Below are 24,826 nucleotides of genomic sequence, written 5' to 3'. Positions count from 1 at the left end.
AGGTCCTTCGGGGTGCCACGGTCTTTGCAGCCTGAGGGTCCCTGTTCTGAAAACTTGCTTTATGGTGTACAGCGAATTTCTTCTGTTTTGAGTAATCTTTCTTCATATAGCCCCTTAACGGTCAATTCAAGAGAGATTTATTACATATGTTGTTTTGCTACCAAATTATTACGAGTTGATAAGTTTCCATATTTACTGTATTTTTAGTAAGGTTGTTTGGAATTTTGCTTTGCAAAGCCAAAACAGTAATGAGTAAAAGAATGGATTTTACTCCAAAACAATACACTCTCTCATCATTTGGCCGTAACCGAGCTTTGGCATCAGAAACTCGGATGTAGCTCTGCCCATAGAGTGTTTCTTTTTCTCCCCGAGGCCTTTAATGTGTTATCCCAGTTCGAGTTCAGTATCACTTTACACTAACTTTGTGTTTGTCATCAGTTTACAGATACATTTATTGTCTGCCACTATGAAGAGCCTCTTGCTCCCATGAAGGAATCTTAATGCTTTTTGTTTTGCCCAACCTATCAAAAAATAAACTCACAATACAATGACTGTGGGTAAATCGCCACTCAATATAAACAGCACCTAGAAATCCAAGTTCCCTCGGGTCAGTGACATGTAATAGTGTATGGCATTTGCACAAAGTTGCAGACAAATTTACTTCAGCCTTGATCATGTCTTACAAAAATGTTTGGCAGAGATAGCCTCTGATGAAATTGATAGTAGTTTAACAATATATATAGGGTTAAGTTTACCAACCTAAGCATTTAGAGCAAAGAGGCCCTCTGGAAGCAAGTGTCAGTTAGACCATAAACCATATTGGTCAAAGAGGACAATACAGGTCCAGGAGGCACTCCTCAGAAGCTATAATGTAATCTTAATACAAACACAATTGTGACTGTGGGACCACAGAGAGAGACAGGAAGCGGAAAGCATAAGAGGATGAACAAGAATGGCAGAAATGCAAGAGAAAAAAAGTTTACAATATTAACTGAGGAAATACGTTTATGTTTTTACAGAAAAAATAAGAGATGTAAAACAGACAATGAAACTGGGGTAAAAGCTGAAGAGATCAGTAAATTTGTATTTAAAACGGATCGTGGGCACGTTCAAAAATATTTTGTAGTACAAGGCTTGGACAGTGACACATATTGGATCACAATTCACCGTCAATCCTATGTTGACCACGCCTGAACAGTAAACATTACAAGCTCATTCACATAAATACCTGTAGTGTGGAAAGCTGTGTTTGCTGTGACAGAAGTGCTTTTTCTTGCTCCGAGGGATATGCATTGTATCTGTGGTCATATAGCCAGTCTCTTAGGATCTGCACGGACTCCTTTGGTAGGTTGCCCCGTCTTCGTCGCTTCCCCGAACAAGCCGTGGAGGACAGATCAAGAGGAATATCCATACCATCATCATCGTCTGTATCACTGCCCGATAAAGTCACTACATGTGAAGTAGAAAAGGAAGGCATCAAACAGTGGCTAGTTCAAGCAAATTTCCCAAAACCACATTTTATTTACAAAGCTTAAGCTACTTCAGCGATTTAAAAAGACAGACCATTGAAGCAGGTACATTAAAAGTTCTACCTCACAAAGAGTGCTACTTATGAATGGACTTATGAACTTCTTCCACCAGCATTTTAAATTGGAACTCCAGCACACTGTTTTATCTAGACTAACTAACACGTTGCTTTCATTGTTGCATCTGTATGAAAACTGGAAAAGGAGCAAGGGCCTAGCAAATTCCAACCCCACAGATAGGTTCAAGAAACAGGAAACATAGGTCCTACAATCTTCATAAACAGATGTGTATTCTTTAGTTTACTTTTTCAATAGAGGGAACATAGTGATGAACACCAGAGCGCTTTACTTAGCCCGGGTAGATTATTAAACAGTTCCTGAAGCAATAAAGCGTGTAAAAATCCATAAAGACATCGAGGTATGCATATCAAACAAGATGGTTTTAGTAGTAGCACAATCTTCCTCCAGGTATTGAACAAGCCGTTGCAATGCAATAGGTCTTGCATTTACACGAATTTGAGCCATTGGCATTGTAAATGACAATGCCTTTTATTTAAGTGTTGCTTTTAAAACAGATACATAAAAGGCATTGTCATTTACTATGCCAAAGCTTAAACTCTTGCAAATGCTAGACCTATTGCATTGCAAATACGGAAAATAGTGCTTGGAGACTGTGATTACTGCCTACCAAGTAACAACACACCTAACACGGGTGGTCTCCATGGGAGGTTACAAAACGAGATAAGGAGGGACTACTAAGCCTATTGACTAAATAACAGCCACAGTTTACTGTGGACAATGCACAAGCCAATGAAAAATATGGGCAGAGAGTGGATGGAGCTTCAAGTCCCTACCTGAATCCAGAATGCCTCGCAGGCAGCACATGCGCTGCCCAGGCTTGCACTAAAAAGGATAGTTGCTAATGCAAGTAGAATAATTGGCTTGCCTATGGAAACTACAAAGGAGTAAATATTAGAGATATCACATTGTCCTAGAGATTCCAGGATTCAGAGTTCAAGTAAGGAGCCCTACAGTGCAATGTGCATTACTAAAACATGTTCAGGAGCAAAAACTAACAAGTGTCAAGAGAAGATTGGAAAAGTTAAGTCTGGGAAAGAAGAATGGGTCATTATTCCATATGGCAGAGTGGAAGCAGACAGAAGAACCCTGCATATGTGACAGGACAGCTTGTTCATTCCTCAAGACACCTAAAGTTAAGACTCATCTGTCAGAGTGTTTGTGGGGGAGGTGGTTCTTCAATCTCTTCTCAAAGGTTCTAATCAGATATATTTGGGCATGCTGGTCTATATTTTTAATGCAAGTCCTAATTATGGCACGGGAGGTCAAGGATAGTGAGCTTTTTCCAGGCACTGTGTGTGAAACTAGAAGCCTCTCTGCGCCTTCCAGAAATGCTGAGCCAGGAGGCTGGTTTGAGATCAGAGGGGGGTATGATGGCAGTTTTCTTAATCTGTCACTAACCAATTGCCCGCGCATTTTAAACTAGAGCCATATAATAAAGCGTTCAGGCCAGGGTCACTCGATTAGATCTCCTGTAGCAATGATTTAAAGGTCTAAGACACCCAGATTCCCAACACGCTGATAATGGTCATCTGTGTTTGTCCCGCTTTGAACCCTATCTGGAAACTGCAACCATACCCGTGAACTCACCCTCATTTGATGGGTGTCACCATCTGTTCTGTAATATTCACCCTTCTAAAAGGAAACATGTCTCCAGTGACTTCCATTAGGTCACCCTCTTTTCAAACCTGCATCACTCCCCCAAAAATATATTTACTTCATTTACTTTAATGAGATCACCCTCTTAACCAATTGGCCTCACTCTCAACCGGCATCCAACTGGTTCACATCTATATCAACCAAAGTTGAGCAATCGCGCCCCTACAGTGGTCCTTTTCCGTTTGCGGAAACCTAAAAGATGTCAATAAATCTGTTCAGCTCATAAGCTCACATATTCAGCCATGGCTCTGGTGAGCAATCCTGCAGGTACCTTCTCGTGCACGATCACTCCCAAATGACATCACCTCACACGCATGTCAGTGGAAAGCAGCACGTCTGGCTAACCCTCTGCTACTCTCGACTGACCTTTTCCTGTGGTGACCGGAAGTGACAGATAAAAAAGGTGCAAGTTTGTAGGGACATAAGTGAAATATGTATCACATGGCAATAAATAAAGTGCGTTGCGAACGTGGAGCAAGGCTTCCTTCAAACGGACAATGAAGCGCCCAGGGCTTTCAGGTGGTGAGGCAGAGAGGGAGGGGCGCCATTATGACACAAACATGACTGGGAAGAACAAAATGCCGTAGGTTGTGCTGAGTGGTTCCTGATGCAACATGTCCGGCGCGCTACAACTTTACTACACGCATACTTCATGGGCTCATTCAGACACAACACTGGGATGTGCTGTCTGTTTGCTTTTCAAACCTTCACTGAATGGGAGAGGCCCGAGGCTTCCGTCTTGCAAAACAACTTCCTACAAAAGAAAAATTCTCATTGAACCGAGTCTTACAGATAAATGCTGGAACGCAAATTAATTCTCATACGTCCTCCAAGACCACTGAAGGCAAACGTATTCAATATGGCGTTTTAGCTTTTTTGTTTTTACACTTCTTAAGTCGAAACGGGTTCTTATCTATGTGACGATTCCTGCTGTGGGTCAGGCAGTTACTGCATGTACCAATGTAGCAGGCGGCTGGGGAAGCTTGTGCCAATAAACCCGATGACCCACAAGGTTGCAGATGCACCCCAATGTCCAAAGTGACAGAAGGCACTTCAGTAGCAAGCCAGGACTTTAGGAGGGCAGCCATGCGGGTGTTCTGCCAGACAGAGAATGTGAATAACTGCAGCCTGAAAGAGTCAATATTAAAAGCCCCGGTTCAAGAAAACTGAAGCGATTCATGCACAGCCTGCACCAGCCAACGACATGTCCGAGTTATCCACCTCAGACGCAGTGGACTGCGCAGACATAGAGATGGGTCGCTCTCCAAATGAAGCCAGCCTTTTCAGCAACTGTTGCCTCCCCATAAACTGCAGTGCAACATTCCCGGCTCGGTGCAGGGGCGGGATATTTATCTATTTCAACGAGAAGAGGCACGTATCAGAGTTTATACAGTGATGGGTGCTACGGGGGTGACAGGAACCCTTTCTTGCAAATGGGATTGCATGTTTACCAATGCTGGTTTATAAAGTCTTCTATTTTACATCGCCTGGGTCAATTGGTTGTCTCACGAACTGCGCTCACGACTTACATTTTCTGCCAGCGCCTGGCTAGTGGATCTTTCTAAAGTTAGGGGGTTGTGGTAGAAAACAAGGATAAATGTGTTATGAAAAACTGACACACAAAAGGGAGAACAGCCACCTGATGTAAAAGTGTTCGACATTCATTTCACTTCATATCAGCTCAGAGGAAGGAACCCTGCGAGAATAAATGTGCGCCTAAAATTAAATTATGAGTGGACTCATCCTGGACTTCCCCGGCCAAACCCACATTGCCCCCCACCCGAGGGACCTCCAGTTGCTCCCCATCCAGAAGAGAAGCCAATTCAAGGTCCTCACACACAGATATAAAGCCCTCCACGACCTAGGACCTGCCTACACTAACCATCAACTCAACTTCCACCAACCCTGTGGACACATGCGCTCCTCTTCACTCGCCCTCACACACAACCCCCCACATCTGTTGCAGCCGTGGCCACTCCTTCTCCTACATCTCTGTCAAGATCTGGAATTACCTCCCCCTCTAGCTCCTTGCAATCCCCTCGCTGGCAGACTGCAGAAAGAGACTCAAGACCTGGCTCTTTGACAGAGACACCGCGCCCTGATACCCCCAGGGGTGACAGTGTTGCGCTCTACAAATGCTGTTTGACTGACTGACCAGGTTATTTGCTGCGCATAGAGAACTGATGATGGCTATCGGGTAAACAGAATAAACCCTATGCCCTCTATGTCTCGCTGTAGTCAGTTCTCCTGAAAACATTTCTGAACGGGCAAACCTGTTAAAACTCTACAATGCAAAAGATCGGTGCGGGCCTCTGAATACAATGACAAAAAGGCAGTATGGGCATATCCCCTTGTTTTCCCGCACCCTCTGTAGAATGAGGGCCACGTGGCTCTGCGGATCCCATTTTCTAGGCTCAGCTGAGAGGGCATAACCAGAGTAGTAAACCAGAGTGGCTTTATCAGCACTGAGTGTGTGTGGTGCAATGTCACGTGTCCTGCCACCCATCCTCCCCAGTAACTTGGTGCTTATAAAAACCAAAACTACAAGACATCGCTCATAACCCTCCAAGCAAGGCCATACACAGACTGTAGCAGATTTATTTATAAGGGTGAAAGATATGTAGGTGTTCCAACGCTTGCACAAGAGGGCAAATACACTGAAAGATTGGTTAATGAAGGAAGGAGATGATGCCACTGACACCTTTCAGGCCTAGTCTGGGGCACAAAATGCACTCTCAATACATTTGAAGACATTACCTCCAATCCGGCTGTACTGGCATCTATATACATAGTAAGAGGCTCAAGCAGTGGGATTAGGAAGAAGCCTCAATTCCTTCTTCTACATGTTCAGGTTGCCGACGCATCACCTAACCAGGAGGTGGCCCAGCTTGCAGGCCCCCTACTGCCCTCCTCATGGACCCTGCCATTGCATCCATGGCCACTCTGTACCTGCCAGAGGAGCACTAGGGAGCCAGCTTGTCCCAAGGGAGCCCAATCCAGAGACTCAGACTGCGCCTAGAGACCTCCTCACAGGATCCCCCAACTCTCATCCCAAAGTACTGTTCCAGTCACTGATAAGAGCTTCACAGGAATAACTAACCCAATGTGCACCTCGCTGGACGAGTGCACCTCAAATGAAGCTCTCCTGCGTTCTCTCTCCAGGTTCTCCACAACATGTCTCTCAACCAACCTTCGCGCATTTGTATTAATGGCAATACCTAGCATGTCCTAAAGGCATTGTTGTGTCATGGCGGCTTGTAAAACCGGACAAGAATTGCCAAACCTGGGAGAGAGGGGACACGCATAGTAAGGTCAAATTGCCAAGAAGGTTTTATCACCATCACAGCTCAAACAAAGAGCTTAACTTATGGTTAGACACCATAATCGTGCTGCGTGCCAAGGGATAGCTTGACGACAACATGCTGTGCAGCATAAGGTGGCTTAAATATGTCAACAAATCTGTATGCCACGTCTTCTGAATGTTGTTGTAGTAATCACAACTTGTCCTATCTCGGTTTTGAGCAGTGGTGCTGGAACAATTTTCAGAGTGGGGGGTGATGTAAATATTACATCACTAAGTTCATAGGGATTGTAAAAAATACAAGTGTCCCACAAAGAACAAGTGTAGTAAATTATCCATGCCCATTCATGGTCAGGGTGTGAAATGTAGCTGGTGGTGCATTTTGGAGCACACAGTCACGCAAGTGTTACTAAAGCCTGGTGCAGTATTTACGGACAGCAAATTCTCCGCTGAAATGGCCATTAAGTTCGAAAAGACATCCAGTTTTACTGATAAACTAATGTAGAGCCCACACAATAATATGGGAAATCAGGTTTCAGCGAGCAATGTCATTTGCGCATCACCAAGTAAAGTGTCTTGATTTGTTATGATCCTATTAAACCTTTGTTTCCATCAAACTTCAGGTTAAAACAAAAAGTGCTTTGTTTTCCTTTAACTGCCGACATATTGTGAAATGTGTACGGTTTATTTATAGGTATTTAAGGTTTGCTGTGTCAGAAAAAATTACACCCTGCATCCTTTCCTTTCTCACCAGCAAGATTGTCACACAGTTAATTTTACCAAATGCTCTCACTCTGCAGTCAGAGATCAACCAGTGAGCTTCAATTTCTATGTTAAAGGAAAAAGCATCAATTTATTAGAAGGGACTGATGTTTAAGGCGATGTTATAAGCAAAGTGGATTTAAGTGGCTAGACAATCCTGCTTGGGTGTCTGACTGTATTTACTTAATCCTGCGATCATCTGTGATGCTTTTAGGGTCTGTAATTGCAATGCATTTTTAATGATATCCACGTGTTGAGTACTATCATTCTAAAGTGTGCAAAACATGTATTCTTGCTGCTGCGCTTAGGTGAAGACCCCAGACTATTAGCCCTTAAGATGTAGAGGTGCCTACTGTATGGTCAGCAGGAGATGCTCAGTCAGGATCATGCGTCACCAAGGCAGGTGTAGCCTGTTTAATTTGTGGAGGTAATGGGGGGGGGGTCGCCACTGGGATGGTGCCAGTGCATAGGGCCCTCGCTCCAGGTTAAGACCAATTCACTGCATTGGGGGCAAGAGGATGTGCACACATGGGAGTGGTGATACTAGACCCCATCCCCCCTGCGGGAGGGGTGGAGATGTTATGCAATGTCACAAGGTAATTCCATTAGCTTATTTATATTTGTAAATTGGTGTATAGTATTGAGTGGTGTGTGCGTTTAATAAATGTACTCTTACTTTTATAAAGCAAAAAAAAAAAAGAAGACACAGCCTGACATTTGACATATGACTTTTGAAGGCACTGCAAATATGACATGAGAAAAACTGAAATCTAAAGAAAGTGTTATTGCTCATTCATCTTCATAACTAAAGCACGGTTATTTTAAGGGTGCGGCAGCACTTATACTTCCAGCACCTATGGTTAAGAGCAGGTACAACTACCATATTCTTGTTTTTTTGCATTTAGATGCATGCAACTTCACGTTGTAATGGGTAAAAATGAAAAGTACCATTTGCAGACAAACTTTTCACATCTAGCATGGGCGAAATACGGGATTTCTGTACTGTCTACTCCCCACCAAATTACAGCCCTGCCCCAGAACACTCTCCTCTCCCCACCAAAGTAACCGTTCACAAGCTTTTCAGGGCAGGCAGGACAATTAGTCTTGAAGTTAGCCCTTGGGTTACATAGGTGCCATGTCTGTATGTGTAGGACCCAGGACCTACTTTAAGAGAAAATTATCACCATGCACTGACGCCTCATACATAGCTCCCAAATGGACATTCAGTTCTAAGTACTTATCACATAAAGTGTACAAATTCAGCGCAGAAATGTGCCAATAATGCACCTTAGTGCCGCAACACCTTCATCTTGTCCTTGCCTTTTGGCCAACGCTGTCCATGCTGCGACTTCAAGGCCACACCTGTGACAGAAAAAACAAACCTGAAACTTCCCAGCGGGGCCACTTGGTAATTCACAACTTTATGTCCGCCTTTACAGTTAACAGGAAGCACAGACCTCTGTTCTAAAGAAGCTATGCTGTCACAGAGCCGTGCACATCTGTCCACGGCGTTATCCTCCCAGAAGCACCTCCCATTTAACCATCATTTAATCCTTCCAGAAATGCCTGGAATCTTGTGAGCCATGCACGCATTCTATAGCCACCACCGGCCCCATGAGGCTTCAATTACCACAGTTCATCGGCCCTTTAGAAAAGGGCCTTTCAAAAGAATTTTCCCATCCATTTTTTTTCTCAAATCCAGAAAGTTTTGAACCAGGAGAGAAAAGAGAGTCTAGGAAACGAAGTAAAATGTAATTAAAGAGCATTTATCTTCCAGGAGCATTCCAATTCTGCCGGCCCAGCATGCACCTTCTAGCTGTAGCGAGCACTTTCAGAAACAGTAATTAAATAGTTGAGGGTTTCAGCTGCCTAGTGAATCCAGACCAGCAATCTTAGTGGTATGCGCTCATGTGTGAGGAAATCTGAGTCAACATGAGGCACTTGCTGCTAGGCAGAGAATTCTGTCAGGGGGCAGTCCAACTTTTGAAACTGGATTTCTCAGAAAACACAGGTTTATAAAATGATCATCAAATCAAAACAGGAATTCATACGGTCAGAACTGGAGAGGGCTAAAAACAGACCACGAAAACTCTTTGAAATCCTAAAGCAACAATCAAACAAATTAGCCAAATCTGCCCTTGAGAACTCAAAAACACCCCTAAATTGCGGAGAATTTGCTACATTTTTCACTGAGAAGGCGAAATCTCTTGAAGTTGAGCTCAAAGACGCTGTGGCAAACAATCCCACTGAACCAATGCTTACGTTGGATATCGCCGCAACAATGGAGATTACCAGAACAAAAAATGAGGCAAGCTGGGACACGTTCGAATTGTATGATCAGCACAGTATCGCCAAAACGCTTTCTAAAATGAAACCAAACAATCACTATCAAGATCCCCTTCCTGCAAAATGTGTAAAAGAAAACAATCACGTCCTGATTCCGATATGGACCGAAATTATAAATGCTTCACTGTCACAAGGGATCCTCCCTGACTGCCTAAAAACAGGTCAAGTTGCCCCCCTAATCAAAAAACCTACAGCAGATAGATCAGACCCAAACAATTATCGCCCAGTGACCAACATCCCACTATTGGCCAAACTAATTGAAAAATGCGTACAGATCCAACTAAGCCGACACATCACCAAGTTTTCATTGCTTGATGAATGCCAATCAGGATTCAGAACAGGCCATAGCACTGAAACTGCGATCCTCCATATTGTTGACGATGCGCTACAGGCACTCGACCAAAACAAAGCGTGCCTATTGATTCTCCTCGATTTGTCGTCGGCCTTCGACACCGTAAATCATGAAGCATTATTGTCCAGGCTACGGGATAGGATGGGTCTATCAGGAATGGTGCTGAAGTGGTTCATCTCTTTTCTACATAACAGATCACAACGATTCTTGGTCAACCAGTCAATCTCACCTCCCTGTCCTATCTCAATCGGAGTCCCTCAAGGGTCTACGTTATCCCCAGATCTGTTCAACCTTTATGTTGAGCCGCTTACAGAAATTTTCCAAAAAGCAGGGATATCGTATCACATGTATGCAGATGACACGCAAATTTATCTAAAGATCTCGTCCCTACAAGACTTGGAACGAGGAAACAAGGCTTTAAAAATGGCTATGCAATGGTTAACTACCAACCAACTGAAGCTTAACGCCACCAAAACGGAGTTCCTACTAATCTCACCAGCAAGGAGCTGTACGAAAATAAAGGAATGGACGAAAGTGATGACTGCGCTAAACTGCACCCCAACACTAATCAAGTCAGCGAAATCTCTAGGAATCACTCTGGATGAGAACTTAGACATGAAAGCCCACATCAACGCAATGGCCAAGAATGCTCGATTCCACCTGAACTACTTAAAAAAACTGAAACCTTTCATCTCAGAGGCTGATCTCAAACTGGCCATCCAATCCTTAGTTATCTCTAGGATTGAATATGGCTGCTCCACCTTAGCGGGCTTACCAAAAATGTCCACAGCTCCACTGAAAGCTTGCCTAAACGCTGCAGCAAGAATTATCACCGGATCCAGGAAATACGACCACATATCGCCACACCTGAAAGCTTTAAGCTGGCTACCCTATGAAGCCAGAATCCAAATGAAGATAGCTTGTATCACTCATAAAGCACTACACCACAACACCCCGGGATACCTAGCGAAGAAACTACAGCTGTCGGGAGGGAATCGGCCAGCGAGGAGTACTGAAGAATTTCTACTACGGCCAGCCTTTTTCCACAAAAAAAAAACTTATGACAGAGCGTTCTCAGGAGCTGCCCCCAGAATATGGAACTCTATTCCTCCTACCATCAGGAAGATCCATAATGTAGAAGCATTCAAGCGAGAGCTAAAGAGCTATCTGATGAAAAAATACACCATCTAGATCCAATCAGTCTCAAAATGACATTGAACTAAATATCATACCTGTTTACACACTCTACTTATGATATATATATATCCACCTATGACTTTATCTATCATCTACCTCCTATCATCTACCTCATAGTTGCTTACACATCTTCTCGTGAGTGAAATATAACCTACACTGTTCTATATTTATTACCTACCTCCTATCTTCTACTTCATATTTGTTGTCTGTTGAACTGTTTGATATATATGTCTTTGTCCACGCCTCATATGCAATTTGTCTCGTTGCCCATTTAACTGAGTGATATATAATGTATGTCGCATACGCCTATATGTTAAGCGCTCTGATACCCACGGGTCTTGTTCGCGCTATACAAAACTTTCTAATAAATAAATAAATAAATAAATAAATAAATAACTTTGCCTCTGCGCCTGCAACGGTTTAGGGAGAGGCAAACTGGCCTGATTGCCTTGGATTGTGTGCCACTGATTGTGTGTTTTCCTAATGCACCCCCTTGGTGGTGGCAAACAGGGTCCCATGGACACCCACAGACATTCTCCTGCAGGCGGGTGCAGTCACTCATTGCACCTGCCTCCAGGGGGATCTCTGTAAACTCTTTAAAGTGCGGGTGGACTGCCACCTGCACTATGAAACGCAGAGAGGCTAATAAGCAGCAGCTCCATCTTTTACTCTATGTGCTGCCCCCGGGCAAGGGGGGTTTCATGGCAGCCATGAGCGCAGCGCATTAATTGTAATAAGGCACACTGTCCCTGTTTACGCTTGGACCTGTTTAAAGGTGCGCCTTGCCTATAATAATGGGCTCAGGGGTCACATTACACATGGGGTGCCCAGTCCGTGTCATGGCTCACCTTTCCAAAGGTGTGCCTGGCTCAGACAGGGATTGTGCACCCCATTATGATGACTGAGCTGCACCCAGGGCAGCTGCAAACTCATGCTGCCCTGGGGGTATCGTATTTAGTGAAATATGGAGTGGCGGCTGGCAAGCCACTCCGTGTTTCACAGTACAGGTGGCAGCTGCCCATGCTTTAAAGACAGAAATCCTCCTGCAGAAGAGCGCAGAGAGTGACTGTAGGGTGATGTATGGAAGGTCACTGGTATCTCATTTCCCCAGTCCAAAGGGTCGCGCATAAGGGGGACACCAACAGTGCACCTTGGTGCACCACCTTTTTGTGGCACACTGTCAGTGCGCCTGGAAGGGTCTGTTTGCCTCTGCGCCCACATTCCTAATAGGACAATGAGGCAAAGGGATTCCCTCAATTGCATGGAACCGAGGTAACACCTTCTCATAATAGCGCTAGTGCTACATGTACACCAGCACTGTGATACCAAAGTGCCCTGGGGGCACAAAAAAATGCATGCACACATCTGTTGCACCCCCGAGGCATTCTGAATAAGAGGACCCTTGGTGTTTGTATAGCACATGACGTGGCTAATTGACGCTTGCACCTTGTCAGGTGGATTGTAAGCAAGAGCGAGCGTGAGTTGTCCAAGTGAATGTTTTACAATGTAGAAGAATTTGAGAAAGTAGGTGAACACAAGGGATGTGCTCCAATCGTGTAACCTTGGATGGCTATTCAGTGTGCAGGTGTCAGAAACATGTATCAGGTATTCTAGGTAAGTCATGTTTCACACGTACCTCAATCAACTATATGCAAGGTCAATTTTAGGTCCAAGTAATTAACAGCAAAACCAGAAGGCGCGTCATAGAGTGGGCATGGAGATACTACTGGAAGGGTGAAGGTGGGTGGTGTTAAATCAAAAATTTCAGGGCGGTCAAACTTTTACAGCTCTCCAGAATAGAGACAGTCTGCCACGGTTTGAAGTGAAATAGTAAAGAATTCCACAGTTTGGAGGTCTGGATCGAGAACAAGGTAGGCTCCTTAAGTTGTGTACACATAATCGGAAATCATAATGGTTAGATTTGCGCGAGACTACATCTAGACCAATGTCAATGCAGCTTCCCTTGTAGGAACAATGGACTGACTCATCGAAAAGTTCGGCATGTAAAGCACAGGGCCTTGAAAGCAGTTTTCTGGATGGTAGTCAGCCAGTGGATTGCTAACACTGCAGAAAGTGTGGTCCCACTGTCAGGGGTATAGAATAAACTTGCACCTGAGCTCTGAAGCCTTCGAGCCTGTTTAGAAGATATTCAATTGCAATGTTTACTGCAGAAGAGAGTACAAACGTTGTAGTGGCTTACTCTCTGAACATGAATCAAAGGAAACAGTCACCTAAGATGCCTGAAGTGCAAGGAAGACTTGACGACTCAGTTGATCTGGGGTGCCAAGAGAGATAGGAGTCTAAAAATGACTTTGAGGTGCCCCGTAGGTGGAAGGGATGTGCGGCAGGTATAGCTATGTTGGCCAATGGAGGGCTAATTGCATGCCACAACTTTAATCTTGTTGGCATTTAGTTTTAGATGGTTGAAGTTGCCTTGTCAGTGATGGAAACAGTTACTAGATGCCTTACAAACTTTCTCCCAAAGTGATATTGGTGTTGTTTGTAAAATTAAAGCAATGAAATGTTGAGCGCTCCGCTGAAGACAGTGGAGTTGCTATGGGCTAATAATGGCTAGTATAGACCTTCTACCAGAACAGTCCAATGTTTGTCTTTCTGTTTCTCCCTTTTTAACTTAAAACATTCTGCCCTTCGTGGGTGGCACATACAATAGTTTTATAGCCCTTCAGTCTCGGGATATACATGTTAAAGGTCCTCTCCCTCATTATGGGCCTTCGCCTGTGGCTCAGGCCTGTCACTCTGGTTCAGGACTTCACCCTAATCGTCTCTATTTGAACAAGGATGTCCAACAGCACTAGACATGGTTGCTAAGAGGACTGGCATAAAAGTTGAACAGTACCAGGGCTGCTGAAGTGCTACGGTGGACTACAGAAAGAACCGGGGAGAATTTAAAAAGGTAATGGAGATGGTTTGGTAGCAGGAAAGCTGGATGGAGGGCGAAATAACTTATGCTGTAAATGGCTGTGGACACGTCCAGCAGGATATATGTGCCTGCTCCATTTTTGTCTTGTCATCTTAGAGGGGCTGTTCTAACAAGTCACATCTGGGAAATAGGTTAAAAGGGTGATCGAGCTCGATGAACGCCGTAAAACTGAAACAGCCCCTCTTTCAAATCCCCCAGCCATGAGGGCACTGGTCTGCGCTTACACATGTAGGAGTCAATTACATCAAGTTCACTGGGAAACACTCCACATTAAAATGATATATTGAGAGTGGGTATAACCAGTGTGGCAGCAGGGGTAGGGTGCCGGACTTCCTTAACAAGGGATGGCGGTCGACGTGTAGCAGATTCAAACCTTTCACATATGGCCACAGAAGGTTGCCTCCACCACACGAAGCAGAGATGGATGCCGATCCCCCTTGGATTACGAGCGAGCAGCATGTTTACATTCTCAAAATGGGGGCGACTGACTAGTAAGCGAAGGATAAAACAAAATAAAGAAGATAACATGGCCTCTGAAGAGATACCTACATACGGCGGGATACACGCTCACGTAGTGTTCCTGAATGTGGAGAAAGGAGTTCAACTTTAGGGAGGGTTGATATCTGAGACACTAAAAACACTGTCTGGGGTCAGTTATGATCTCAGAATCCTCCAGACCGCTCCCGAAACTGTAGCCACCACGTGACCATGGAAATGGTAGAAGTACGCTATACAAATACTGTTAACTTAACATGACAAAAGAAAAACATGTGCTTCTTCAGGCGCCGACGCTGCGCGTGACGTCTCTCGGCGCCTGCACACCTCAGCGGGGCACTTGCTTTGCACGCGTGCTGAGTTTTATGTACTAAACAACAAATTGGGAACAAAGGCCAAAAGCAACCGGTAAGCTGCCGTGGAGGCTACTTTCTGTGTCTCCAAGTGACAGAGCCGGGCGAGAGCACCAGTCTGGGTGTCTAATACAGACCCGCGGTCGTTCTGTAATCACTGCAGTTTCGGCCCCCCTCAGCACACACCTCCCATTCGTGGCCGGGCGAGCTCAGGTCTGCTGATGCACAGCCTGGGGAATTCCAAAGGGGAACATTTTGCCATGAAAACGCACACATTCTGCCAACCATGAGGTAATCTAGCAGAAGCCACGTGATCAAAGGGAAAGGTAAACGGGTTGTATCTCATGAATCATGCTTTATTTGCAACGCGGATGTCGTGGTTTGTGTATGTTGGAGGGGAATGGCAGTAACTTAATGAGCAAAAAAAGTCAGCTTTAAGTTAAAAAGTCATTAAAGTAACGTTAGATATTTTAAATATAAAAACAGCATTTTTACATTAACCACCTCTACCTTACGTGAATATTGTTAGACTTAGGTCCCTATTTACTGCAGATAGTTTTCAGCTAAAATATGTATGCCATCTTGACGCATCTGCATAGTGGTACATCGATCTCATGCTGTCTTTTCATATTGTTAAACAAAAGTATTTAAAATGACCAGCACACGAGGTCATACCGTGCAGTGGGATCTTATTTAAATAAACAGGTATTGCTGTTATGGGGCGAGTTATCTTCGCTCTATAAAGGGCTTGTAGCGCGGAATTTGACGTAGAAAACAGAGCTTGTCTATCTTTTTATCAAGTTAGATTCTATTTCCAGGGGGATCATAATGAGATTTGGCCTTTGCACCGTAGTTACAAATGTATGCAAGCGATTTATCAGTACACCTGAACGAAATGACATGTTTAATTGACCCACGTTTATTTTCACTGGCATGTCATGCATATACATATATATTTTTCGTGCATGACATTTGGCCCTCTGCATGCTGGCCAGCTGTACCAATGTTGAAACATGAAGTCTCTGGTTAAATTCTGACAACAGGAAGAGGAAGGCGCCGCAGCGGATTCCGTAGTATCACCCCCTGCTGACAGTGACATCTCGCCATGACGCTGCTGGCATTCAGGGCGGTGCTCACGGGCCCGGCGCTCTGCTGTAACTACTTACCTGACTCTACTCTCCCCCTCCTACTTACGTCCTTGAAAATGTGGCAACGTATGGCTTGAAGGGGAAGGTCTATCCACATGTTTTGGAGCATCAAAAGCCCTGCACTACAAAAAGCTCAGAACCATCCAGTCATTTTAGTTCCCCAATGTATCTTGTCATTTTAAATTTAACAGCTGAAAAGTAACACTTGACAGCCATAATTGTTCTCCCTCCATGTTCTGCACTCACACATTTCAAGTACATACTTTTTCTCAAAGTAGCATCTGAATTCTACTTGAAATTTGACATAGAAATACAAGAGTGAAAGAGAGCAGCTGTCAACTGTTATCTTTCAAGTGTTAAAGTTGGGAAACTGTTACAGAAATGACACTGAAAAAAAGAATGACTGGAGGATTATGATTTGTATTGACGGTCATTCAATGGCCCAAAGATGTGTTGGGTGGATCTCTTCCCTCCTTAAAGCCTCAGTATGGGCACATAAACTGCAAAACTGGGCAGCAAGCAACAGGTTTCTTTCTGGCTTTCTTACAAAAATATGTAATTTAGAAATAAAATCTAAGGCATTATGGGGGCAGATTTACCACACAGCATGACCACCTACAGTGCTGCTTTGAGTGACAGGGAGATTGCAGGAATGCTCCATATCTACTAAGATACGCTGCATTTCTGCTCTCTCCCTGCGCTGGCACACTGAGTGCATCCTAGCGCCAACGCAGGCACCCTTGATCCATGGTGCGAGTGCGCCTGTGTTACAGCCAGGATTGTTTTTTTGCAGGAAGGGACACCTTCTTGCATATAAACACTCCTATGTGTGTACATGTAAAAAGAAGAAAAACAACTGGAGAAATAAAGCTATTTCTCCTTGTTACGCCTCACCTGGGAAGGCATAGCATTTTGACTCATGCACAGGATTACTGTCGTTAGTAAATATAGGAATGTGACAAAAACCATGGGTGGATCTGTGGGACGCCCCCACTCCACCCAGGGAATGCCTTCCCAAGGCAGAGTATCACAATGCAGCAACGTGTGCTGCCTCACATTACTCCAGATTTACTATGCCACACAAGGTGGCTCTGCGTGGCAGAGTAAATCTGACTTAAGCCCTTGGGTTGCCCTGCTTTACCTTGTGTGACGCAATGACAAAGCAAGAGTTTTGTAAATCTGGCCCTTGGTTCACGTATGGAGTCCCTCAGGGCTCGGCCTTTGCCCATCGCTATTTATTGCCCAGTATCTTTAACAGATACTCAGAATCAGGAATTTGCCTTTATAATCCAACAAATGATGGAATTCATCACTAGTTTTCTTAGATCATATAACATAACGTGTACTGGTAAAGCGCACGTTCACCCAGAAGGGTATCTTGGCGCTGAATAACAGATGTTTTTTGTTACCCATCTCAATAGTAATCAATCATTGCCCTTGGAAGGATGAAAGGCTGAGTGGACACACTGGGATTAGAACCCGTGACCATGAGATCAAACACAGACCCCCTACAGTGAACATATTAATGAGTACAGTAAGCCACCAGAGTCGTCAATGGGGCTTTCGTATGACAAACTCCAAGTACATTTCACTTTCCAGAAATATCCCTGCTGTGAGACTTATCGGCTGAGCTTCACTTAAGCAGAGACAGGTTTTTCCCCATACTTTCCACAATCAGGCCATTAAAATAAAAAGGAAACTTAGTCACTGTATATCACTTGATGCCAATATGGTGATTTACAATAATCCCCAAACGTTGGGAAACCTGTTTGAATGCACCCTTCAAATGAATCAAGTTACTTCTCCAGTAATACTTAAAAATCAATTGCTGCATTTGACGCCTTCTTTTAGAAGACCATTGTGCACCTTTGGCAAGAACCGTTATTGACTCCAAAATAGATAACCGACTCGTATGGTATTGACATCACGAACAAAAGGCTTTAAAATGTCCAGATTTGTCTTAGTTTTACTGCTTAGAACCTGACTGGTACACCTCAACGGGAGCTTATCTAACATATCCTTGGAAATTGCCCCCTTTTCCTGTTAGTGGTATAATTACTAATCAAAACTGGTGTGTGGAGGGTCAAGGGGTGTTATTTATTGACCTGTCACCTTGTGCCCCTAGTAGCAAGCTTCCAACAACCAAAGAAGGTGACCAGGTCAGGGGAGGTGTGTTATCATGATGATGACTGAGAATCACAGGGTAGTATGCGTGGAAACATAGAATGAGTCGCCAATGGCTATTAAAATTCCCATCTGACCACCCTCGTGGCGGAATTTCATCATGTGGGAATTATGAATCGACTTACGCACCGTCCATTCCAGCAGGTAACGGTGCAGAGGTAATTGTCGATACATTAGCCATAATAGTGCTCAAAAAACTATTGCTGATAAAGTGCAGTGCTCAAATAATAATGTGTAGATAAAATTGGCTACCTAGATCAAAGAAAATGTTTAGTGAGAAATGTCTAGGTGTCAAGAGTAAGAACCCGCCTAGTCATCAGTACATGGGACAACATTATGGCGATGTGAAATGGTCAACATGTTTCAGCCCAGAGGAGCATTGCTCCGGCTTTCGTCAGGACCTCATTAAACAATACGCTACTGCAAATAAACATGAAGTTGCTTTCTGGATACTGTTATATCTACCAGGAACTTGGAGCTCTAATGTCCGCTGGAGACAGTATGAGTTCTTCTCCCCAGCATTGTGTGGGTGACGGCCTCTCCTCGCCCGGCTACCGCTCGGGGAATCTGAGGCCCCGCTCTGTCCGTCGGTACCCCGCGCTCTCATCGAGCGGAAGTGGCCTGGTCACCTTCTTTGGTTGTTGGAAGTGGTATAATTACGCAACACCTTGCCAGATCAGGTATGCAATGACAATCAGCAACATGACTGAGATAATCTGGGTCCGAATGATGATGTATTTTGATCTGGATTCCTAGTGCTTGGATGCACTCACCAGGCTTCTGAAGACCCCTCTTCTCTCCTGCTGGGGGCCAGCAGGGCTGTGCTGAAAGTGCTTCCCTGTTAGGGTTGTCAGCTAAGACTCTGCTGATAGTGGTCACGGTTCTACCTAACAGTGGAGAGGGGGCTTTATAGGTCTGGTGCTAGCCAAGACCTTTTGATTTTAGTAACAATGTACAAAATAGTTATTTACAGAAGCCTTCTTCATCCTTTGGTCTGTTGTGTCATTCACATTTTTCTTCTGCCCACTATAGCATTCAGTGCCGACTCCGCCACTGGCTTCCTTCTCAGTGACAGACAGCATTCTGAAGAACAGCTGCACAAAAAGTCCCTCCAATGCCAAGGAGTACTATGGTGATTTTTCTTTTGAGGCTATAAAGGCCCAGCAGTTCACTCAACTAAAATGTTTTACAAACACCATGAGGAACCAAGGCACTGACAAAGTGGCAGCCAGTTCTGACCTTTTAGCATTGCCAATGCTTGCTGAAAGACAGATTTTGCCATCCTCCCAGGCGAATTCCGTATTTTTAATGTCCTGTAAGAACTTGTGAAGAAGCATGCAAATTAGAGTGACATCCCTCCTGAGCTGGCGAGCAAACAATGACGCTAGTTGATAGAATTCGCCACCCTTCATGGTTCTTGGTTAGTAGGCCTCAGCTGTACTTCTCTGCACCACAAAAGCTTGTCCAGGTGAATGACTGCAACGTCTCCTATGCCCTGCTGATACCATATCAATATTAAGATTAATCAGCAGTGGTTGCAACCAGGCTACTTCCCCTCCATGCGCAACTCCCGATGAGGCGGGTTTGAACTGTCCACCCAACGTTTCATTCTCATCTCACCCCCCCCCCCCCAAAAAAAATGAGTACCTTTCCCTCCAAATAATTTCTCTAGCCATGGAATTGTAACCAAAGGTACATTTGGACCAGCGTTTTAATAATGTCAGTGCAAGCCTGTTATACCTTTAGGAGGTCAGGAGACATGCAGACGCTAGCAAACATAGCCAGCCGTTTTGGCAACAATATTAAATTCAGGTAAACTTAAAGATTTTGATCGAAGCGTTTTAAGTATGAGGTAAGTTGATTTCAAAAGCAGGGGTGGGGTCTCCTTGTAGACCAGGCACATAGGCCAAAACGTTTAATTATGTGAAGAGATATGGTAACCAAGTATAAAGCAAAACGTGGGCGCACTGCACTCTTATTTGGGGAAAGAATATAGCAAAATAAGTGTATAAATGGTGCTCCAAGGAAAGGATTGGTTACTATACACAATCCTACATGCCCTCCCAAAGAAGAGCAGAAATCTTAGATATACAAATCCGAGCACTCAAATATTTATATGTACAATAGTATCTTATTGGTAGTCCAAAATTGTGGATGCATCTACAGACACCGTTTTGATCAGCCATGAAGGTCGAGGTCTTAATGACCCAACGACGAAGCACGTGTTGGCTTTTTGTCTCTAAGCTGTGTACCCAACTGCTCGTCGCTCTGAACAACTGTACTGGATTGTCTGCTTTCTGAACACAAGTGGAAATGATAATCACTACAAACTTAATGTTAAGATTTGGACAACTATTTGGGCCTGAACTGAAGAACTTGTATTAAAATGGACTACCTATAAGATACTATTGTACATATAATTTGAGTGCTCGGAACTGTATATCCAAAACGTTTAATGTTGAAATGGGGTGGGGGATTCCGACATGAAATGGCTGGTCGAACTTGGACATTCACTTGTAAATGCGGCTCCAAGCTGGGGGCACAGCTGGACGCTTGATCCTGCTGCTCGAGAATGTGGGTGGAGCCCTCCAAATGAAGGACTTTGCCTGTCAAACTGCAGCCGAAACGCCTCAGAATGGCCAGTTACGCGGGAGTTACTTGTGCCCCTTGCAGGCTGGTGAGGGATTGGTATGAGAACGCCTGGGGGTGCCAGGGACTTTTCGCCTTTTCTCACCTCGAGCTTCAAAAAAAGCAGCTGAACCAGTTTCCTTTCTTGTCTCTTCCCCTGCGTGAACTCAGCATCTTAAGTTCCCGCAGAAAAACAGACATTTGCCGCTGCCTTGGAAAAAGAATCAAAGGGGTTTCAGATTACACAAAACAGGACTGATTTTGAAAAGAGCCTCTTTATCTACCTTCCACCACCTTGTGGGTGGGTGACTCCCACCACCTTTGTCAAGCACCAGTGGCTGACAAACCAGAACAAAAAGATCCGGTCTCACGCCCGGAGCCAAGGGGAGAAACGCAAGCCTTTGTCCCAGCGAGCTGGAGGAGGGGAGGAAAAGTTTTTGGCATCTGCGTGTTTTCTCGCCTCGTGTGTTCGGTCGGCGGCTGCAGCAGCAGCAGCTGCAGCAGCACTGCCCCCTCCTGTCAGAGCCGAGCGCAGGAACAACAGAGCACATGGCTGGCAGCACACAATGAGCCGCGTGCACACATGCCAACCTCTGGAACACCACGACGAGGCACAATGCCCGAGCACATGTGCGTCTGTTCGTAAACGGATGGGGCTTATAATTTACTCAGCCACCGCGCTGTTTTTAAGAGACAGCGGAAAAAGTTATATTAAAAAAAAACAGAGACCAGGCATACTACTTTTTAATAAATAGGGTCGGTTGGTATTCACTTTCGAGGGCAAATTTGACACGTGGCCACTTTCTCGACAGTAGCTGCCACTTAAATCCGCAAAGAAATGTCGAGTTGGTGCTGGTTGGGCATATTGTTTACTTGCTGCAAACGTCCTTGCTGGTGTTCAGTATTTGTTCATTTTTTCCCGGTTGCTAATAGGTTGTTTTATGGTTTGTTAAAGTACTTCTTGCTCTCTTGTAAACTTACTGATGCCTTAGGGGCGACTCGGCACTAAATAAAAACCGCAAAATAAACATGACTGCGCGTGGGTTCTAACACATCCGCCAAAATTCACTTATTCTTAGCAAATCTCCGTTTTGTTTGTAGGGGGAAACTGTGCGTCAATGACTGGTGCGCGAACCACAGAGGCAGTAAATGAAACAGACAGTTACCTTACTTTCTTTAACTTTCATTCCGAGAATGGAGCAAATGTTCCGTTTCTCGCTCCCACCCACGTGTCAACTCTCAGCACGCGAAACTATGCATAAAAAGAATACTACGTTCAGTTATAAAAAATAAAAAAAAGTTGAAGGCGAGGCCGAGCCCCAGACAGCAGTTGGAAAACACATGACGCCTTCCCAGCCAGGAATGCCAGCGCTGCAGACAAAGAACCCTGCACCGGGCTGTTGAGTTAGTACAGGACTTTAAACAAAAGAGAGCATTCAACAAGTTGAAATAAGGTAAAAGGAGCGCCAAGTCGCGATACTAAAAGGTGGGATTCAGTAGACGAACAGGGGTAAGGTGCATGAAGTAAGAAAACGAAAAGACAGTTTGGAGGTAGGCAGTTGAACACGTTGTTTTTGACAGCGCGCCAAGCAACATGGAAACGTGCAGGGGCACACAACAGGACGACTGTGGATGTTTTGTCTGAGCCCGAAACTCGCACACAGCAGCTCTTTGTGTAGCTTTTTCCACCGGCTGAAACCAAAAGCCTCTTGCCACGGTTCAGTACACTTTTTTGTATTACCTCAGCTTGCGCACCTTAAAAGTTCACGAAACTTGTCACCGACCCCCCATATGTTTTCTTAGCGCACCGTGGCATAGCAACAAGCCTCGAACCCACTCACTGGCACTCAAACACAACTTACCTCTCTTCGCTTTCATCCTGCTCCGCACTTCAAAACTTTCCCCGGTCGGGAAGAACATAGAAGCAGCAGGGACAAAGTTTGAGGCGCTGGAATCCGCCTGGCTTTGGAGGGGTTTCGGTGCAGGCGTGTGGCAGGTGCCCTCTGCCAGGGGTCTGGGGTGCCCTCCTGTCGGTTCCTCCACTCTCAAGGCAGGCACGTGTTGCCAGCAGCACCCCTCGGTCTCAGCCAGAATCCGTGCCACTGTCCCCCCGGCTGTCAGAGGGAGGCACAGGGACACGCAGCGCACACACCAGCCACGGAGAGATGCCGCAGACGACTGCTCGCCACAGAGCCTCGCTGCCTGGGCCGCTTCCTGTGTTTCCTTTCTTCCTTCCCAGACAACCGTTTGATCATTAAACTGCGGCGAGGAGGGGCAGCTCCAGACTCCTGGGCTGCTTTTTTTTTGTTTCCCTCTTGTTTGACAGCTGCCCTCTACTTCGCCTCCTTTCCCTGGCGCGGTGAAACCGGATGAGTGCGCCCACCCCCGGGAGGAGGGGAGAGCGCAGACAAGAAAGCGGAGGATGTTTCGGCCAGAAATGCAAAGGAGAAGAAAAAAACTCTTCGGAGATTACCATGCCATTAAAAAGCCAGGTCACAAAGGAGGCGCTGGCGCCCCCCTCCGCGTCCCTTCTTATTATTTTGATTCATTCTTTGTCACGGGGAGTGGTTGGGTAGTTTATGACTTGTTTGCGAAATCGCAGTGACAGAGAAAGCTCGGCTGTCACTTTTTCCCCGCATGCTTCCCTTAAACTCGCAGAGTGACTGGTCACAATTTACAGAAGTTAAGGGTGCTAGTTTTCATCCTGTTTTATGCTCAAATCGGTGGAGTCATATTTACCAAATAGATCACCACAATTTAACATCTTATTTTTGGGTTTCAGGCACCATTTATTTTTTATGCTACAGTCCGCACTTACACGTGCTTTGCCTCGAGTTTTGTTGTTATGGATCGCCACATGTCGCTAGAGGGCAGACCCCGAGGCTATATTAGCAAAAGTTGTAAAAAACAGAGCCCAACGTAAATAAGACTGTTTACTACCATTGCTCAAGCACATGCTTAGAAAAAAAGCCGTTCATGGTCCTCGAAAATAGAAATCGATTAGCTGCCACACTCTCGAATGCAACTCACAAATCTTTATTACGTTTAACATATACATGTATAAGCACTGTATTTTGGCATCAAGAGATGATTTTGACAGTGCGTGTGTTTAGGGGCGTTTATTTACATTTAATAGGACATACCAGAGCATTAGCATTTCGGAGCTAATCCCGCTTTTTTTCCTCCAAAATATTACTGTTCCTTATTTTTTACTCTATTCCTTCTGACATATCGACCACTTTAAGATTAGGCAATATTTATCTGCACCTCTTGGGTGTGTAACCCCCGTCCCCAGGTGACTGAGCGTCACTAACTAGTACTCTTTTAAACCACCTTTTCTTTTTTTTAGCCAACATGAATTTGCGTTCTGGGACTTGTAGTTCTCCTGGCAGTAAAAGGTTAAGAAATCTCCGGACGGAACCTGCACAGTTGTTTGAGAAGGGGGGCACTGTCAAAATCTCAAACTGCTGTTGACAGAAACCCAGGCAGCTCTTCCTATTTCCCCCCCAAAAATCTGACATTCAGCTGGGAGCTGCCACGTTATGCAAAGTAGGCTGAGGGGGGGAGGGGTGGGCCATTTAAACTTTAAAAATCAACATCGGCGTCCGTTGCACGCCCCTCCACATGGCTGCAGCTGCGCGCTGCACTCACGGCTCGGTAACGTGGCTCAGCTGCTGCTGGTTTCCCCCTCACGCTTCCTGTAGCCCGGGGGTAGCTTGGGTGGCTCATATCCGGTGCACTTAAACCCCTCTGAGTCACTGGCTGGCTGTCGCTGAGCACACAACAAGCCAACCGTCTGAAGGGAGACAGGGAGGGCTCGCGGGCTCCCACCCCCCTCCCGCCGCCCGAAGAATGG

The 24,826-nt window shown here is 45.1% G+C and overlaps 1 protein-coding gene across 1 annotated transcript in view; it reads right to left on the bottom strand.

Annotated features, from left to right (window-relative positions):
• TGIF1 (TGFB induced factor homeobox 1) overlaps nt 1-23,288 on the bottom strand; it is a 28,010-nt gene extending 4,722 nt beyond the window's left edge. The window contains exons 1-2 of the mRNA XM_086965590.1: nt 22,833-23,288; nt 1,229-1,449 (exon numbers count right to left, since the gene is read on the bottom strand). Coding sequence (XP_086821716.1) covers nt 1,229-1,449; nt 22,833-22,890 — 279 coding nt within the window. The 5' untranslated portion in view covers nt 22,891-23,288. The remainder of the gene's footprint in view (nt 1-1,228; nt 1,450-22,832) is intronic.
• Between the last annotated feature and the right edge of the window lie 1,538 nt (nt 23,289-24,826).

The sequence above is a fragment of the Lissotriton vulgaris genome, chromosome 4_1 (assembly GCF_964263255.1).
Source record: "Lissotriton vulgaris chromosome 4_1, aLisVul1.2, whole genome shotgun sequence".
Lineage (NCBI taxonomy): Eukaryota > Metazoa > Chordata > Amphibia > Caudata > Salamandridae > Lissotriton > Lissotriton vulgaris.
This window is presented reverse-complemented; position numbering and strand designations above follow the sequence as displayed.